This window comes from Ochlerotatus camptorhynchus, unplaced genomic scaffold (genome assembly GCF_037179485.1).
Source record: "Ochlerotatus camptorhynchus isolate MF236.1 unplaced genomic scaffold, CSIRO-AGI_Acam_v1.1 ptg000021l, whole genome shotgun sequence".
Taxonomy (NCBI): domain Eukaryota; kingdom Metazoa; phylum Arthropoda; class Insecta; order Diptera; family Culicidae; genus Ochlerotatus; species Ochlerotatus camptorhynchus.
Window position 1 is genome coordinate 2,400,311 of NW_027040513.1, and position 20,955 is coordinate 2,421,265.

General features: G+C 38.7%; 2 protein-coding genes across 3 annotated transcripts in view; both read left to right on the top strand.

Annotated features, from left to right (window-relative positions):
- LOC135703833 (potassium voltage-gated channel subfamily KQT member 1-like) overlaps positions 1-20,955 on the top strand; it is a 745,326-nt gene that overhangs the window by 705,814 nt on the left and 18,557 nt on the right. For both annotated transcript variants that reach the window (XM_065225170.1, XM_065225162.1), the window contains one exon: positions 20,562-20,703. In XM_065225170.1, the coding sequence (XP_065081242.1) occupies positions 20,562-20,703 (142 nt within the window). The remainder of the gene's footprint in view (positions 1-20,561; positions 20,704-20,955) is intronic.
- LOC135703351 (uncharacterized) overlaps positions 1-20,955 on the top strand; it is a 416,348-nt gene that overhangs the window by 167,058 nt on the left and 228,335 nt on the right. The window lies entirely within an intron of this gene.

A 20,955-nucleotide genomic window follows, 5' to 3' on the forward strand; every position in this document is an offset into this window, starting at 1 on the left:
CGAAGACGTGTTTGCTCGACATGTAGATAAAGGGATCTCACAGACTCCCACCATAGTTCGGTGGAAGTACAAGGGGTTGCTGAATAGATACTCCAAATGTAAAGGAATCTTCTTTCTCGAAACGACACGGCAAACGATTTTAACTAGATAGATCAAAAAGAGTGTATGATGGCAACATTTTGCTACGGCAAATATGTATTTTATCGTCTTGTGCTCCCTCTTGAATGGAATTTCAAGCAGGTAACCGGTACAGGTGGGATTCATTCTGCTACAGCAGCGTTTCTCAATCAACGGGTCGCGACCCACCGGTTGATTCCAAGGCCAGGCTTAACAGAAGTTCAGGGACTATTTTAAAAGTCAAGTAATTCGTAGAAGTTTATCATTTGGTTTCAGAGAACTTTCTAGAAGTGCAGCAAATTTTATAGGATTTCAGTAAACTTAGTAAAAGTTCAGCGAACTTTGTGGAAGCTCAGTGAACATCGTTGACTTACAGTAAACTTCGTAGAAGTGCAGAATTTTTTTATTGAACTTCATATAATGGCATTTGTGGTTGTGATTAAATTTTCATTTTCGGAGTTGGAGGTGAAAGAGAAACTGGAAGTCATCAAACCTATGTTGAAGCAAATTCTGACTCGATGTCCCTTTGAATAACTGATTCTTTGCGGGTGTGTAGAAATGAAGGTGGAAGATGGTGGTAGAAATTTTCACCAGCTTCCTTTGGAATCCTCTCCAACTAAAGCAAACAAAGAACTCAAAGGGACGGAAATATGAACTACGGATATGTAATCAACGCGTCGAGTACTAAGCTGGATTCGATTCCGGAAATCTGTGAGGCTCCCAGTTGTACAATTATTACTGCTTGTCCATAATTTGGTCATAAATCTAGTGTTGATGTTGATGGTTGATGGTCCAGACTACATATATTCATACATTTAAAGTGTGATTCAGATATGATCTCATTCGCAGCTCTGGTACTCTCTTCGGTCCCAAGCTAATCGATGCACCCCTCGAAACATACGAACCCCTCATTTTGTCTGTCAAACTTTCATAGCGAATCAAAACAAACATAGTGCTGTACTAGAATTTAGACTAGAATGGGGTACGTTGAACAATTTGCTGGAGAGCAATAGGCTAGTCAAGTAGTGAGCCAAATTTAAATTGTAAGTTGTAGCTAGTTGTAAATCTCGCTAATAAAGCAATTAAATTATTGAAAAACCCTGCGGTTGTAGTAAGGTCTGCATGACCATGGGCTCTTACATTGCTTAGGGTCGTCAAGCGGAAATCGCGGAGTCAATTGAAACTCACTCTACCGCGAATCAAATTTTCGAAATTCAGCAAGGCCTTACAGTTGGCAGATCGGTAGGCCACCTATCGCACCGGAGCCTCTTGTGATGAAATTTCAATAGAAGGATGATAACAGAAATGCATCTGCTAAATGAAGGAATCGGGAATGTGCTTGGTTGAACTCGTGGAATAGAATGTAATTGCATTTCTGACTGCATTGTTCCGTTCCTATAAATCCTATACTATTGCGCTAAGCCAATCATACATCGGTCCAGATCTGATAGCATATTTAGGGTTAATACGTATCAAAATCCCCCAGCAGTACTGAGACTTCTTTCAAGATTCTATGGACATCCCTGGAAAACGGGGGAAAAATTCCACTGTGCCACCGTTGTTCTCATATATGAGGGGATTGATAGGATAAAGTCACAAGTCTTGTTTTCGATGTTTACCTTTCTGAGCAAGCAATTCACAGCGCATTGAAATGCAAAACACTTTAAATCCATCTTTTTTGAACAGTGGTGTGATTCAATGTACAATACATTTGTATAGATAGTGAAAGATTTTCAACATTTCAAAATTTGATACACTATAAATTAACGTATATAACACATTGAACCAATGTGAAATACACTTAAGGTAAATGTGATTGTGCATTTAAAAAATCAAGTGTTTAAACACTTCGATCAAACGTGTGGAATTTTTTGAGTGCTTTTAGTATTAGATGAGTCCACTACCAGGGGGCTCAAAAGAGCTTTTTGGTGCGGGGCTAGTGATGGGCCATTATGAAAAAAAAACAATCCGAGAAACCAGTATGTGACTGCGAAAGGCAATTTCGAAGATTTAAAGTCCATCAGGAAGCAGCAAATGTCGAAGTTCCCACAGAAATTCATGATTTAGCAGGTGATTTGGCCCGATCTAGCCTCTTGTCACTACTCCAAGGACGTTCTGGAGTGCTACCAGACGAATGGGGTCAATTTAATGCGGGGGGATTCTCAATCTCCCAAACACACCGGAGTTGCGGCCGATCGAAAGATACTGGGCTATAATGGAGCATGAACTCCGTAAGCATCCAAGAGTTGTCACTACGGAGCAGGAAATGTTGAAAATAAATCATGGTTGAAAGCAGAAAAAAATGTTGATTCAACCGTTGTTCAAAACCTTATCGGGTATTTGGGTTTAGTGACGAAATAGAGTGAAATACAGATACGTAAACCAAACTTATATATATATTCTATTACATTCCCTGAAAATTTCAAGGAGGCCTTTCGAAAGAAAGCATGCAGAATGAAAAAAAATCAAGCTGAACATTGCATTAGGTCCTAAGAAACATTGACAGATTCTCTTCGTCAACTTTCTCCTTGTATCACCACGGCCATGTAAAGACATTCACAGGTATTGACAGCATCAATAATACACAGAAAATAAAATTTCGTTTATACAACGAAATCGCTCGTTTGTTCTACGAATTTATTCGTTGTTTTCTGCAACGAAATAGATTTGTACATTGTATGAAGCTAGTTTCGTTAGAACTGCCACACTCGCTAGCACTGGCACCAGGTCGGTTTAGTTTTTGGTCACCGGGGTCGCCACGTCGATTTTCATCACTTCTATTGCTTTCTCTGTTTCCAGCGAATGAAGTGCTGCCATTATGGTACTGTTTTTCTTCATCCTGCTTTTTTCCGGTTGCATTTATAGCTGCTGCTGCTGCTGTTTAAGAGCCTTTCACTTGGGACCGGAATTCATCTGGTGGCTCGTCACCATACATAGGAAGCAATTACTCTTATACCCCGAAAATAATATATTCCGATTGAGGAAATTATGCGAGGATAAAATCTCCTTCTCCACGTTCATATATACACCTCACAAACCTGTGTAAATGTCGATGCCTTACTCTACAGGGAATTTCACTAATGACTCGCTTTACTTTTCCGTATTTTCCTTGCACCAACGTTAGATCACACTCTGATACTGTTACGTGTTATTTTTCGAAATTCCAGAAACTCTAGGGATCCAGGATCCTGTGAAAAACTAACTAACTAGATCGCAAAATAAATGTCTTTATGCAATGCAATTTATGTAGCTTCCAATAAACCCATAGAGTGAAAGCTCATTTTTGAATGAACTGCATCCATCGTTTATATTTAAATAATCCCTGCAGATCAGTGGATAACTCGTCTTCGGAAAGGTGGTGAGGTTTTTGTTCATTTTAGCAGCTGTTTGTCGTTTTTGTTTATCACTACTTTAACATTTTTTTCCTTGATTTGCTTTCCATCGATCTTATTTTCTGTACTGAGTACCATTGCTGCTGACACCAGGGAGGCAGCTCCTGAACCCTACCTATCGATCCATGAACTCATGGACCGAGGATCTATTCCAAAGGAAAGCGTGATCAGAGATTTTATGCCTCAAGACACCAGTGATATATGATAATGTACCCTCAGATAGCCCAGACAGTAAAGTTACGGTATTACCAAGATGGAGGCAAAGGGTTCGATTCTGTGTTCGGTCTAAAACATCTTCTGGTTAGAAAGTAGCATTGGGCTCGCCGCATAATGTACAAATTCATGCATAAGTTGGCATAGAAAGCTCTCAATTATTAACTGCTCAATTAAGAAGTGGTATTTTTTTTTCTCTAACATAAAACCACCGCGACGAGTAATTTGATTTATTGTTGTTGCTCGCATGTATTGGTCAAACCGACAATATTTCTAAAAAAAATGTCCCATCACCAACACACAATCAGCACTTTAGGAGACAATAAGCGCAGTTGTTGGTTTGATTGTACGAAGATGTATTTGTATATTATACGAATAAGGTGTAATATTTACATTGCGCCAGATGACAGGAAAAACGAATGTTTCGTACCATTTATGAAAGATGTGTTGTATGTACGATATTCATTTTTACGAAACGGTTTTCAGAGAAATAACGAAAATACATTTTCAGTGTAGAAGCTTGTATCTAGCATCTAATAGGACAAACACAACAAGAATCGGTTATGTGCTCAAGTTATTAACGAAAGAGAAAGTCGAGAAAGAGAATCGATCAATGTTACTTAGGACCTAATGCAATGTTCAGCTTGAAATGGAGAAAACAGTGCACAGTGCTCCAAACGGCGAAAAACGTGATCGTGTGAGATTACGCAAAATCCTTTGACTTTAGGTATATAGTGTCTTCAGAGAAGTTTTAAGGCATAATTGGCGCCATCTTTTGATGGCAGCTATTTTGTGATCAATCCCCCTAAAAGTGGGATCCAACACTCATTTTTTTTTATAAAGTTGAGATAGAAGGTTTGTGTATTGAGCAAAGTTGTACATTATGTAAATACAAACAACTTTGCTGAAGACATAAACCTTCTATCTTTTTGCTCAATTGATCTATAAAGCGTTTTTTGTGGACGTGCCCCTTAAATCATATTTTTTACCATAACTTTTTCTATGTAATTTTTACAGGTTTTCAATGTTCTAAGAACTTCTTTGTTTTGTTAAAATACATGTTTTTGTAGAACATTATTTCTCGCTATTTCCTATATACTTGGAGATATTTGGGATTTTTTAATAAAATTGGCCTATTTTTTAACTCAAATATTTCATAAGGTGGCAAATGGTGGCAGATCAAACAACTTACATTTGAAAGTACAACAAAAATGCTGCAAAATCATGCCAGAGTTGTCTACATCGGACTACATCCGGAAAAGTTACAGCTGTTTTAAGGGGGGTTCAAAATCAAATGTCGCCTATTGAATATTTGATCTCATTCGAATAGCAACATTCAGCTATTCAATTTTCTTTCCCGTAAGGATTGCCATGAATACAAAAAAAAAAGAAAAACACATCTCCTGAGTTAATTAAATACAAAACCAAATGTACAATCATTTCACACAACAGTGATGCCATGTTTGCAAAAGGTTAAATAGAGTTTGCTGCACCCATTGCAAAAAGCTATGACAGAAGCATGTCGCCATACTTTTTCTGGTCGGTCTGTCAGTTTCTAAGATGATCACAAAATTGAGCGAAGATTTCCCAGCTGGAAAAAGTGCTCATTACCGAACCGCCATGTACTGGCAAGTTCACATCAACCCGACAGCACCTTCGGTGGCTCGGTTTATGAGCAATATTTCTGCAGGGAAAGTGTTTTATGTCGTTTTCGTTTTTGCGGTGTAGCACTGGTGTAGTGTAAGCAGGAATAAGCGCAAGTCTTTGACAGCTCAACATCATTTGTTCATAAACAAAGGTGCATCCTATATCTACACCCTAAAATATTTCGGTGTACGGCAGCGTAGCACCGGTGTAGCTACACCACAAAAACGAAAACGACATTAGGTTGATCACAAACCACGTGTCGGCTACGTTTGTGGTGGTAAGAGAGCTGTCAGCAATCTCTATTGTTTAGATTTTTATTGGTTTAGTTTGATGTGTATAAAAAGTATCTCACGCACACTTGTTCAATTATATCCGATAGTACAATGCTCTTTGTAAAACCACGGCTTGAAGTTCACTTTGGAAGGAGCTTTCATCCGTAGTGCTCGGAAGTGTTTTTTGTGAAGTGCTCTAAGTTTTCTTAAATTCAGCCGAAATAACTTCTTAACTCTCCGTTAAATATATTATAATGATTCTTCAGATATTTTCTTCTATTCTGGCGTTCAGCATAATTTGAATGCTTTTCAATAACATTAATATGGTAACACATTATTTACTTATATTATACTAAAATGTTCTATCAGTATCTGCAGGAGAAATGGATTATCGTCAGGTGTTTCTGCTTTGGAAAAATGCGGAAGGTGAAAAAAACAAAATTGGGTTTATTGGTTAAAGAAATGACACGATGTCTTGAAATAGATGCAGAACTTGTTGATGTTATGTCAGAGATTGAAAATTACTTGGATAACATTTGCAAATATTTCAGCCAGCTGTGGCACAATGGCTAGAGTTCAGAAAATAACGTTGCTTATTTTGACAAACCATTTTTTTTTACCGCAACATATCCGTAAAAACATTACATCAACGTCCAATGTTACACACAAAATAATTAAAGCGTTTGTCGAAACCTCAGACTGTGTGAAAACACGTAGAACAGCGGTGCTTCGCTCAGCTCATAATGCTGATGAGTTGACCTATGCTGCACAAATGTCATTGCGTTCAACTGGGCAAAATGATGCTGCTTCTATTATCAAAGAAGCCACACAAACTTCCCCAACTCGTGCGACAAAAATTTTAAAATCCTGGAAATCATCGAAACTTCTGGAAATAGTTCCATTCTCTGACTCGGAAGCGTTAGCTTTGATTATTGAACCGGATTTGACAAAATCTCAATACATCAACATTCGAAAGGGTGCAAGATTGAGAAATGCGCAATTATATCCTTCGTACCATAAGGTTTTAGCAGCAAGACAACAATGTTACCCTGATCAGGAATATATTAATGTTAGCGAAACTTTAATTGAAGTACAACTGCAACAACTCTTGGATCACACTACTTTACGAATTTTGCAATCTTCTGCAGATATAGTGAAAGAGCTTTCCGCCGATGACCTTTTAAAAGTGGAAATGATTGTGAAATGGGGGTTTGACGGAAGCTGCGATCACAGCCAATATAAACAACGGTTTACAACGGACGAAGATGCATCAGATTCGCACATGTTTTTAACGTCAATTGTCCCGATAAAGGCGGAATTAACGGAAAAATTGTTTTTCAAAATCCCACCCCATCATCAACTCGGTTCTGTCGGCCATTAAGAATGCAGTTGATCAAAGAAACAACAGAAGTATCGGTAACCGAAAAACAAATTGTTGATCGTGAAATAGCAGATCTTGTTCCATTCAAAACGAGCATAAATGGGAAAACTGTGATTGTGGAATACAGCATGGTTTTAACAATGATTGACGGGAAAGTTTGTAATGCTATCACATCTACAGCATCCTCTCAAAGATGTTACGTTTGTGGTGCAACTCCGAAACAGATGAACCAAATTGAAGATGTTCAAATACGCGTTGCTGATGAAACAACGTTCCAATTCGGACTATCGTCTCTTCACGCCTGGATTCGATTTATGGAATTTTTCCTACATGTTTCGTATAGGTTTGATATAGAAAAATGGCGAATTCAAGGAGTTGAAATTGAAAGGATGAAAGAACGGAAGAAGACAATACAGAATCGGTTCAAAAAGGAAGTTGGATTAATAATCGACAAACCGCGTTCGACTGGCGCAGGAACGTCAAACGACGGTAACACAGCTCGTCAAATTTTTCAGAGATGCAAAAAAGTCTACAGAAATCTTAGGTTAATATATATCAGTTTATACTTTTCTTTATTTCAGCACGCATTTTTCATTATCTAGTTCTAGACTTACATGTGATTCAGCGATGTGGTACATTTTTGCAAGTTCTGGCTTCTGGTCGTACAGTCAATGTGGAAAATTCGATATTTACTGTATAGAAACGGCACGAAAACTAGTCCACCTGTATCCGTAGTTCTACTTGCCTGCCTCTGTGCACAAAATCCTGTTACATGGTTCGAGAATCATCAACCAATTTATGGTGCCCATTGGTCAACTTTCCGAGGAGGCACAAGAATCGATGAAAAAGTCATCCGACAGACACGAGCGTTCCATTCAAGGAAAATTTCTCGGGTGGCAACGAATACCGATCTGCTGCATCGATTGCTTGAGTTGTCTGATCCATTCATTACAATGAATAGGATTAGTACGTGCAAGCCAAATAAGTTATTTTCTAATGATGCTCGATTCCTACTAGATATGAACGAGTCAAGTACTGGGTCTGATTCTGACGATACTGATAGTGAATAAAGCAACATAAAAAGCGGATTTTATTTTTTATTTTAATTCAAAAGAGAGTGTCATTAACGCAACATATCAATACAAGAATGTTCATAAAGCTTTGGAAAATGATCTAACGAAGAATTAAGATCTTTATAAACATACCAGACAGATAGTCACATTATCTCGATTGTCGCTTTTTGAATGAGATCAAATATTCAATTGATTTTGATCCCTTTTTAAAACAGCTGTAACTTTTCCGGATGTAGTCCGATGTAGACAACTCTGGCATGATTTTGCAGCATTTTTGTTGTACTTTCAAATGTAAGTTGTTTGATCTGCCACCATTTGCCACCTTATGAAATATTTGAGTTAAAAAATAGGCAAATTTTATTGAAAAATCCCAAATATCTCCAAGTATATAGGAAATAGCGAGAAATAATGTTGTACAGAAACATGTATTTTAACAATACAAAGACGTTCTTAGAACATTGAAAACCTGTAAAAAATACATAGAAAAAGTTATGGTAAAAAAATATGATTTAAGGGGCACGTCCACAAAAAACGCTTTATAGATCAATTGAGCAAAAAGATAGAAGGTTTATGTCTTCAGCAAAGTTGTTTGTATTTACATAATGTACAACTTTGCTCAATACACAAACCTTCTATCTCAACTTTATAAAAAAAAATTAGTGTTGGATCCCACTTTTAGGGGGATTGATCACAAAATAGCTGCCGTCAAAAGATGGCGCCAATTATGCCTTAAAACTTCTCTGAGGACACTATATACCTAAAGTCAAAGGATTTTGCGTAATCTCACACGATCACGTTTTTCGCCGTTTGGAGCACTGTGCAGTAGCCGGTAGAGGGTTGAGACCAATATAGTTAAAAGTTGGCATTGGAGTTTTATATCTTTTTAAATTAATGTCATTAACAGTGGAAGCCAACTTCTGGGACAAAAATCATGATCAATTTATAAATTGTGACAGCTATGTGTTAAAGCTATGTCCATTTTCATTGAAATTGGTGAAAAGTTGAGATCAAGGCGTTAGAAGCTTTGGAAATTTTCTCTTGCTATCTTCGCTTACAACTTACCTTACCAATCAGGCTAAGGCAGACGTCCCTAGTAGCACGCTTGTCACAAATCGGTTGTGGCAACTTCTATACAACATATATCAGTCATAAACAAGTTGCTGCAACTTATTGTGACGTAAATGTGCTACTCGGGGTCTCCACTCCACTCGATCTCTAGTCTACGAAGGGTCCGCAGGTAACCTTCTATTTGGTCGATCCATCTTGCCCACTGCGCGCCTCTTCTTCTTGGTCCTGTTGGGTTGCTTTCAAGAACCATTTTCACTGGGACGTCATGCGGCATTCTTACGACGTGCCCAACCCACCGTAGTCACCTATTTTTTGAAATGCTGACGATGGATGGTTCTCCCAGCAGCTGGTGCAATTCGTGGATCATTCGCCTCCTCCACGTTCAGTCATCCATCTGCACTCCACCGTAGATGGTACGCATTACCTTCCGTTCGAAAACACCAAGGGCGGTTGATCGTCCACGAGCATAGTCCAGGTCTCGTGGCCGTAGAGGACCACCGATCTAATCAGCGTCTTGTAGATAGTCAACTTCGTACGGTGGCGAATTTTATTGAACCGGAGTGTCCTCCGGAGAGTCCAAAGTAGACTCGAGAGTGTTCCCGATACTCGAACAACGCACATCACTCGATCCATCGTTGCCTTGACCAAATTCGATGTAGAGTGTAGTTTGAAAGCTGAAACTGATTTTGTTATAAGTGGAGTTAAATGCATGGTACAAATGCTATCAATGTTGTTAGAAATGATGTCTGTTTTTCATTTGAAGTTCTTGAATTTCGTTCGAAGCTGTGACGAATTCCGATTTAACATCTATGCGTTAGAAAATAAAACCAACTTCGATTAAAACTGTATTCATTGATATCGATTCCCCCAATCGATATAAGTGATGACAGTTTTAATCGAAATTGGTTTTATTTCATAGATACTTTTCAAATATTAGTGGCACTATTTTATTATCAGCGCATTATTTTATTGTGTATTATAACAATTTTCAAAGCATTTTTTTTTAATATTATTGTTCAATTGTCTCATGACACTCCAGATTACGTGAAATACATTACTACAAATGCCTCCTAAAAAAAAATCAGTTTTAGGTAAATCTCTTTTTGATTTAAGGTTTTAGCCAATCATTCATGTTTTTTGGCGTTTAAAAGCCAGTTCTGAGTTTAAAGATCATTTTTGGTTTACAAAATGTGTGTTCGATATTGGTGGGCTGCGAACTTATGGAGTATTAGAGTGATGCAAAATTTGAAATTTTCGCTCCACAGTACTTAAACGATTCCAAATCGGATCCTGACTAACCTCTCAAAATTTGAACACATTTGGTGAGAAACTGAGATGGCACAAACCATTTAAAGTTTGTATGGGAATTACTATGGTAAAACCAAGATTTTTGTTCATGTCCTTCTAATAATACACCTTATCGGTCTGCTTCTAAAACTTTCAACTGTACTTGTAGGAAATTTTCCCAGCTACTTTGCTGAAGACCACTTTTTGATTTAATACAAGGATCGAAAGTTATCAATGGTTCAATGCGCTGATGTCTTATGATCATGCTCAATCAACTGCTCAGCAGGCAACATTGGTGTTTCTGGGGCGTTGAATAGGACACAAAAATCATGGCTACTATGTCACACTGCAAAATACAGTGTTGCCTACAGAGCAGCTGCTTGATCATGTCATAAGTTTACCAATCTCTTAAATAATTAATAACTTTTTCCTGTCTCATTTTACATAGACACAATGTTCAGCAAAGTTGTAGCTGAGAAAATTTCTATAAGAATGGCTATCGAACTGTTTTACAGCTGAATATGGAAAAAGACAAAAAGGCAATTAACAAAAAAAATGAGATTTCCCATAGTAATTTACATGTGAACTTTTAAATGGTTTGTGCGAAGTCTGTTTCTAACCAAATGAGTTGTAACTTTGGGAGGCTAATCAGGACCCGATTTGAAAACATTTAAGCACTGTGGAGTCAGAAAGCCAAATTTTGCATCAGTCTAATGGAATATCTTTAAGTGGGTCGCAATCGTCAAAAGTTTAAGAACCGCTGTGTCATTCAAATGTGAAAATTAAATCATCTGCAAATGCCACGAATCTTCAAAAAGTGATTGTTTATGGTTTTGGAACAAAATGTGTTGAAGTTATTCTTGGTTCTCAGAACAAAAGAAAAACTTTTCCGAGCAAATATTTGCAAAACTCGAACACTTTTTCAACTCTGAGTGACTCAGGTACGACACGTCAAAATTGGAACAATCGATTGTCTGTCAACGGCATGGAAAATGTAATTTCAACCGAGCAGACAACCTGTCAAATGCATGAGATGACAGCGCTCTCTCTACAGGCATTCTATTTCAACCATTAACCACATGTGTCATGACACAGAAACCCCTTCAGCCACTGCTAATCTATCGTAATGCAAAGCCAACCAAAACATGATGTCGGTGAAACAAATTATTTGGTAAAATGTAAGCTTTAAAAGAATCAATCACTGATTCCTATAAAATTTCCACGAAACACACTTTAAGGCAATTTTACCGGTGCTTGAAATTATTCTTTTCCAAATAAGACATTACGGGTAGATCCAACCCGATAGCAGTGGCGACACATTTCCACTTTGCATATTTCAGCAATAATTCCTTGACCGAGAGGAAACCCCCTGCAACCACAAGCAATTTAAACAACAACAACAAATAGTAGAAAACGGCATCGAGCAAAAAGAAACCCCAGCTGATATGCAAATTCACCAACCTTAAAGGTAACGGAACGTGTGAAACTTCTTGTTAGCGAAACGGAAAGAGCACCAAGCAACCCGAATCTAAAACAAGAAATGAAAAAAAAAACAATAAGAGTCCTAGGAAAAACAAAAAGCAAGCTTCCGCTGCAGTCAATTCGCTGAGTCGCTGAGGAAACACAAAAGTGAACCAAACACGAAACTACGGAAAATCACTAGCATTTTTCCACCAAGTTAAGCTACCACCAGAACAGCAGGGAAGGAGGCATAAATTTTTCATCCAAATTTCCTACTTTTATTGCACATTCACACGAAAAGCCGAGCGGACGTTAATTTATCAATGAAGGCTACAACCAACAATACAGTCAAACGACAATCACAATGGACTGCCACCACGGCGATGTACCTACCTATAGATCCTAGATTGGATATAAAAACAGACAACACAAGCATTTCTGGCTGAATTGACTGGGAGCGAGGCCCGCCTCCGGCCACCACCATCGGCATCGTAGAGAATTTAGGGGCGACGGATCATGATGGGCCGCTTAGATCGTGGCACGAAGACACGCAAATGTGTCATGATAATGTTCGGTTGCTACTTTGGGTACGTGGAGTAAACTGGGCTTCGGTCTGCGGTTTTTTTTCGATGGTTGTAAGTGGGATAGACCAGTTCAAACAAAAATTGGGGATAGGGCTTGGATCTAATTTTGGGCCTCCATTCTATTGTCATCAGAGTTATGATGAATCGCTACTCAGAATTAACTCAGAATTAATTCAGAATTAACTCCTTTGCATTCACAAGGAAATCGCCTCCCTTTGACACTTCCTTATAAGCTATTTTCGATATTTTCTTAAAAATCTGAAATTCTAAGGCAATTTATAGTTCTAAAGTAATTGATAAGTCTAAGGTAGCTGAGATTTCTAAGGTAAATGCAAAATACTAGGATTGAAAACCATTTAAATCCTCTTTGAAAAATCTTATGAATTATACTAAAAAATCTCACGAACTTACTTCAAGTGACAGAATCCTGAAAATGTGTCTCGATTTAAAAGCTTTGCTTATTTTCTAAGGTTCAATTAATTGTATTTACTCCCGAACATTTTTTTTTTAATTTCTAAGTTCCAAAATTTTAAAAATCTCTCCTGCATGATTTTTTCCCCTAAACCTTGAACAATAAATAATGGCTAAAATCTTTACAAAAACTCCAAATTAAAAAAAAATCCAATCCCAAAATTTTAAAATTCAGTGTTCACTCGACTGTCGACAAGAGCAGGCCACTCTCGATGTCGTAACTGCCATACAATGAAACCACTGGAAGCGGCTCCAGTTATGATGGAGGAGGCTTTTTGGATAGCTGAAGATAAAATGTGTATTGTGTTGTACCTTTCAACTATAGTTTTAAGATGTATTGTATAGTGACCAAGAATCCTCGGCTCTGTAAAGTTAATTTGTTTGAGCCATATCAAATAAATTAATAAATAAAAAAAAAATTAAAATTGTCTAAAGCTTGAAGATTTTTTCAGTATTTAATCTTTATAAAATGTCTAGATTTATCAATTTTCATGCTCAAATCGCAGTCATCAAAAAATGAAGTTTTGAGAATTTGGTGCATCTTGGAGCTGATCAAAATTTTTTGGTAGATGAACTAACAAAAATTATCTAAATGCTGGAAATTTATTTTCTTAATGATTGTAAATAGAATCGAAAGTAATATTTTGAACAATTGCTTCTAAAATCTGTATTAAAGTTCCAAAGGGTAGCGCCATTTTACACTATACTTTTCATGGTTAATCGTTGCGAAGTTTTATTTCTGATAGATTTCAGGATCATTCCATTCTTCAACGACTCAAATATCAGCTCTCAAAAAAACATAAAACAATGAAACTGATATTCTACTTTTGTAGCAAAAATAGTGTAACAATTGGTAAGCGTGACTACCTCTCACCCCAGCAGGCCTGGGTTCAATCCCAGTCGCGGCCGCCGGGATGTTCTGAGGCATAACATCTCTGATCACGCCTTCCTTCGGAAGGGAAGTAAAGCCGTTGGTCCCCGATTCATGAGTTTATGGGTCGATATGTTGGGTCCAGGTGTGGGAGCTGCCTTTCTGGCGTCGGTAGCATTGGTGCTCAGCACGGAAAACAAGATCGACGGAAAACAACAATATACAAAACAATGTATATCTATCTGGCAAGACAAATGAAAATCAGGAATATCCAGATAAATATTGAATTCTATCAACGCTGACTATGACGGCGGAGGTAGGGGGTTTGGATGGTGTAGTACACTGTCTCGAATATTGATCTATACGATCGACTCGATGTACTCCCTAATAAAAAATGTTATGGTTAATTTGTAACAATTTGGGTTTTAAGCGGGTTCTGTAGACCATGATTTAGACTTGTAGAATGCTTTAAAACCGCGATTAAACTTGCAATGTTACTAGGGCAGGGTATCATCAAAGCCATTTGTGGAATAGTTCAGTCATTTGGGTTATCGTTCGTTTATGGTATTTTTTATTAGGGATGAAAGCGATTACAATATCACAAGCCCATCCAAAGTAAAATTGCTAATTTTATCGAGGGTTTAAAGCATTCTAAAGCAAGTCTAAATCATGGCCTACAGAACACTCATAAAACCAGAATTGTTACTTGGAATACGGCTGGTTTATTCTGCTCGTGCGAATAGGGTTAACTACCCCATTTCCGGCTTATTAAGCACAACCCGCACTTAGTCTTTCTTAATCTAGCGCAGTTTAGCACCAAACGGAATGTTATTATCACTGATGGCTTTCAAATGTATTTACCTTTGATACCATAAGATTTGATAAAGAGAAACCAATCATTGTGATATTGTCTAAAGTCTAACACTGCTTCTTGACGCCAAACTCGGCCTACGGATTCTAAACTCGGCCTAACGCATTGAAACGCAATTGAAACGCAAAGAATTCACTTCGGCCTATCGGAAAAGATAAAAATAGATACGGTCGGAGCGCTTCTTTTGTTTTTGGGAATAATGGGTGCAAACTTTGATACCACGCGTTCTCATTGACTTCGTTCGGTAGCTTATTGACTAAAGTATCGTACCAAACGCATAATTGATTGGTTAACTCTGAAATCATGGATTTATTTGAAGTTTTCTGATCGATAAGCCCAAAATGGGCGTTTAGGCCGAAGTAGATCTCTACCCTAAACAATCCGAAACGGTGAATCTAATGTTTCCGTACCGTCTAGACCAGTGGTTCGCAATCTTTTCAGCTTCGCGACAATTATGTGTTCTGCGGCCCCCTGGAAAGTGCCTTTAATAAATTACGCTGAGATGAATAAAATCCATTCATTTGATATGTTAGTTATTCGTTTTATTTCAAATTACTATGTAAACAACAGCCAACAGCTCGTTTAGTGCGATTGTTGTAGATCTCAAATCTAGTTACGGGGCTGCGTTTGTGACCATGCCAATCTCATATCGTCGCCAACGTTCAATCTGTCTCTTGTTATGGTCATAATGTGGAAAAGAGTTGAAAATCCACTCTCGTACGTACGTCTTCTACTTCTTGTTCGCATTTCAAGCTTATTGCTTAGCGCATATTAGCTTATTGCGTGCTCTCAACTTAGTGTTCTAAATGCACTTGCACAGTTATTAATTGAGAGCTTTCGATGCAAATACCAATTCATGAATTTGTATATTGTGTGGCAAGCACAATGATACTCTATGCCCAGGGAAGTCGAAAAAATTTCCAACCTGAAAGATTCCCTCGACCGGACCGGGAATCGAACCCGCCGCCTCCGGCTTGGTAATACCGTGCCTTTACTGACTAGGCTACGTACGTAGATTCAAATAGGACTAGGATATTCAATGCCTGCCAGGAGACTTTAGGATACGACAAGGCACACCAGAACCACTGTTTCATTTTTTTCACGGAACAAATCACGAGATGAGAAATCATTTCTCAGGTCCAAATATTCATCCTGTGTTTCATCAAGTGTTCCACATCTATTGAGGAAGAAAACGGATTACGCACTATATCAGCATCTTCTTGTATCAGCTCAAGGAAATAGAGCTCACATTGATAATCCAGTGAGTGAAAATGAGCAATAATTTTTGATTAAAGATCCGAGTTTAGCTCGTTCGCCTTTTTATCTGTCATACTTCAGATTCTATGGAACATGGCAACATCTCGGTGAGCAAACCGTTGAATCTGAACCGGAGAAATGCCCCCTTTTTTCTCAACATTTCATGAGTTCGTTCAAGGAATCTTCGGCCTTACCAAATCAAGTCACGATTGCTATAACCGATTCTCCAACAGATGCATTTGAGCTCCGTCCGTTTCACATCAGTGAATCAGTCAATCTAGCTCTTTAAAGGTTGAAACTCTCGTTTACTGCCGGGCCAGACGGCATTTCTGAAGCGGTGTTCGGAGTCGTTGCTCACTCCCTTGGTGAAGTTACTTCATCTGTCACTACAGGAGAGTAAATTTCCTGAGGCGTGGAAATTCCCCGTCCACAAGAAAGGTGATAAAAGGAATGTTCAGAATTACAGAGGCATCACATGTTGCTGCTCCAAAGTATTCGAGATCATCACACCTTGGAACAAAGAAGACGAAATAAACGAGTGTTCAGAGCTCCAGATTTGACATAGTTAATAATTTTGATAACGGAATCAAGTACTTTTAACATTAGTTCCGGCAGAGTCTTGCTCTTACTGACAAGGGCATATCGAACACCTGTGGCATATGGAGCAAGCTCTATAATCTCTTTCTGAAATCTTGATTTGTTACCAAGCATTGCTAGAGTGCCATCGGTATTAACTCCACTTACTTTTGATGTAAAACTACGTCTGTGATTTCTATATGGGGGTACACTTTGTGAAAACCGAAAATGGAACATGTAACAAATTTATGAAAGATTTTGAACGTTAATAACTCAGCTGCCCCTGGACCAATTTCAATAATTTTATCACCAATTGATCAGAAATATTTCTACGCATATGTTAAATTTACGGCTTTATCATATTTAAAAATTTCACCATTGAAAGTTGCATAAATGTGCAACTGTTACAATGATAATTAAATTATCACCGTTTGCCTGCGAAAAACAGATTTCCCTAACACAGATTTCAAAGTTTAATTTCATCCGATCACACCAAACGGTGTTTATTCATCCACCGTGTGGTAAGTGGTGGTGTTCTCCAGTGAACAGCAAAAGGCTCCCCGCTAGCAGCTAGGTATCAAGGCTGGTCTCAACGGCTGATCGGATTCAGTTCCAATCACTGTGTGTGGTGGTGTCCAGCAGCAGTACGTTGAACATTGTTCTCCAGTAAACAACGAAAGGCTGCCTGAAAGCAGCGAGCTGCAGCCTACATGAGCATCCATAGACGGAGGAAGAAGCAGCACCGCTATTGATTTGAATCAGTAGCTCTTCGTGAGTCGCTGTGGGCTATCTATGTCAAGCGCGTCATACTAAAGAGTATAAACAGAGAGAACCCCGCTAAAATTCCTACACAAAACACAAGCTCCTGCTGCAGTTAACAAATAAGATTTATTATATAAGACCACGTAGTCCTACGTCACCATTGCGTAAAACCCCGTAGGGCTGTCCCTTGTAGTTTTTCCCATTGTAAGCCACCCGATTCAAAAAATGTTTTGATTTTAGCCATGATATTGTCACTTATAGCATATTTTTTTTAGACCAAACAAACCAAGACCCTAGCGGCTCCCCTGAAAAGACTTCGTGGCCCCCTGTCGGCCGCGAACCACCGGTTGGGAAACCCTAAAACCCTACAGTAAAAGTACGGAGGTCTGTTAAAAGTTGTTCCAATCGAGCCGTCACAATGCACCGCTTTGCTTGATTGGAACTTGGAACGGCTTTTTTCAGTTTTGTGGTGACAGTCGTCCATACTTTAAGGCGTACGGACGTGACGTTTGTTTTCTTTGCCACGTTTCAAAATTTGAAAAAAAAATTCCGTAATTGGAGCACATTTTCCGCGATTTGAATTGCCAGTGATTACCTGTGATTATCTGTTAAAATGTAATAGTGCTGTTCCGTGTTCGGTGCTGATCCGGTCATCAACTACCATAGATATGGACCTGGATTCGATTGCCCGATTCTGGGTTGCCATCAACGCCTAGATTCAAGATGTAATTTGCACGAGCAGCTCAATTCCTGGTACAAATGGCCAATCATCAGTTACGGAAGATCATCCATTCGGAACTCAGCGAGTGCACGTACATCGACAGTGTGCAGAACCTACAAGCTCTACGTCTCTACGATATCCCCCAGCTCGTTCCTGGAGCCGCTGTCAAGCCACCAAACCCTCAACGTCCCATCGTTCGTTGCGATCATGTTGCTGAGGAAGGACTTCATTCAAGTGTTTCAAGTGCCAGAAGCTTACAGCTGACAAACGTCAAATATAAATCGGGAATTTGGTTAACATTGGAGGCATTTGGGGAGATCCTTTCATAACACTATATTTTATATACCATTCGTTACATTACATATTACTGTTACATTCACTCTTAACCTAACTCGGAGCGTTTTGTACGGTATGTCCACGCATCCTTCCACCCCTTAAGATTCACGAAATGTATCGCTGTTAAAATATACCGTGTCAGCACCATATTTGACACGTTCCTACACGAATAGAAATCTCCTTATACCTTTTGGCAAATTTCCATTGCTGATTATTCATAAAATGTATAAGTCAACGCAGACGCCTTGCAAAAATTTAATAAAGATCATGTGTCAAATGAAATGTATAAATGGTCACACATACCTTTTATGTATTGTAATATGACCTATGTGGTTTGTCTAATGGAATGTATAAGGCTGATGCTATGGCAAAAATGTATAAGTGAAACACATGAATTAAATAATTAATTTTCGTTTCGTGTAATGATGACGCACTCATATATTTTTGATCGCATCTCGATTTTGACAAGGATTTGTTAAAACCTTGTTACACCATCGTCCCTAGAGCACTGTAACTTATATTTGCAGAAGTAACATATCAAAAATAATTATTGAAAATAGTCGAACATTATTGATTGCGTCGATTTAGGAACTGCTTCGAATATGGTACCTCCACGGTTTATTTAAACTCGAATGTTTTCACAGAATCATCTTTGCGGCAAATGCAACGCAGTAGGCCTGGCCGTTTTGATGTTTGTGTCATATCTCAGGTATGCTGCAAACATGAATGTTGACAAGAAAAATGATTTGGTCTTATCTAACCCAATCATTTTCCAGGATGCTTTCTCGTACTGGCTGCGTTTGTATTAGATAAGATAAGATAAGATAAGACAGTCGTCCATACTTTAACTCGAGGGCTTTAGGAAACCCGGGTCTAGACTGTGGTACAAATTCTGTCTGCACTATGAGCTATGGTTGGTGCCCATGATGGCCAAAATAATGTCTGCAAAATTAGGATGACGTTCAGCGTGAAAGTGTACCTAATTTATGAATGAATTATAAAGATTAATTTTCTACTTTGGGACCATCCATAAATAACGTAGCATATTTATTTAGTTCAAAATTATTTGAAGTTAAACCTGGAGTACCTCCGGGTAGTATTCGTGGGCCGATATTGTGTAACAATTTACAATTCGGACCTTCCTGAGTTGCCTCAGGGTTGCCGATGACGCTAAAGGAAAAAAGTCTTGTGTTATTTACAGCAGACTGCAAACAAGTTTATATATTATCTATATTCCAATAGAAGCCCTAAACCAGTCTATCCGACAGCTACCAATAGCCCATAACTTCAAGTTCAGTAGAGAAGAGGGCGTTTGAATGAAATAGACTATGTACTGTTCGTGAATCGTTTATCAGAGTGATTATTCGACCCACCAATAAAAAAAAAAATATCCAACTCAGATATACCAGTATGGGAGTGATCAAAATGACTATACGGCAAGTCACGGAAGGCTCACACGCAAAATAGTGGTTCAAGCTTTGCGGATAATTTATATGATTTTCCTACGAAACTAACGATTTGCGGTGCCTCACTAAGTGGTTGGGAGGAATTCTCCGTGTTTTTTTTATTTTCGAAATGCTCCGCTACTGTCATGGTTGCAGTACAGTTATTTTAATGTTACCTTCCATAACATAATGGGGAACGAATTTCATACCAGGTGGAGTGAAGGTATGATGTCCTAGTCTATAAATACCATCCAAATAAAGCATGCATGTCTGTTATCAACCATCTGCGATCTGGTGTTAGAGAAGGAAAATGTTTGTCATTTCATGTCGCTGTGTGAGTGTGTAAACGGAAATGGAGAAACGGTTGTATACATGTACACACATATCCGGTTCAAATATATAGGTTCAACAAAAGCAGACCGCGGTAATGAATCTCCGGAAGGCACGCGAGGAATTCCAGTTAGTTTTTCATTTTTCCCACATTTCTTCTACGCTTCGAATAACATTCCCGCCAACACGGGATAGCGATTTCCGTTGGACCGTGTAATCGATCCTGTTTGCCTGATTTCCTCCGGAGCAAGGAAGCATAAATTACAAAAAGCCAATCGACCAACTTTGCTCAGCTGCTGCTGGCATTCCTCTTTGACCCCCATTAGCTAGCTGGGTGGGAAATTTTCCAAAGCAATCAATTATGGATCGCATCCATCAGCGAGTTTCCGGACATAGAATAATATTTATCTAACTAACTCTTAACAGGTACGCCATCGCGGACACGAAGAAACGATCCGAACCGGGGTGCATTCGTCAGCCAAAACAGCTCAGTAACGGAAGCACCCAGCGACGAGGTGGAAGCAGAACCGGAAGCGGATGATGATCCGGAACCGGCCCGAGTGACGAAGTAAGTATTGGAATGGCTTTTCTTTTGCCTTCTTAGGATTTGTAGGCGAGAATGAATTTTAAATGCAATCTTCAGTTCAGATCGATCAAGCATGGTACAAAATTCACATCAACTATTATTCTGTATGGTTTGCCTTTGACGAGTTCGAAATTTGTTTTTTCGTTTGAAATCTACCCATTGGAGCGATTTTGGGGAATCCAAAACGACACCCATTTGCAAGTTGGAATGTCTGCCGTGTTTTGTCACCCACCT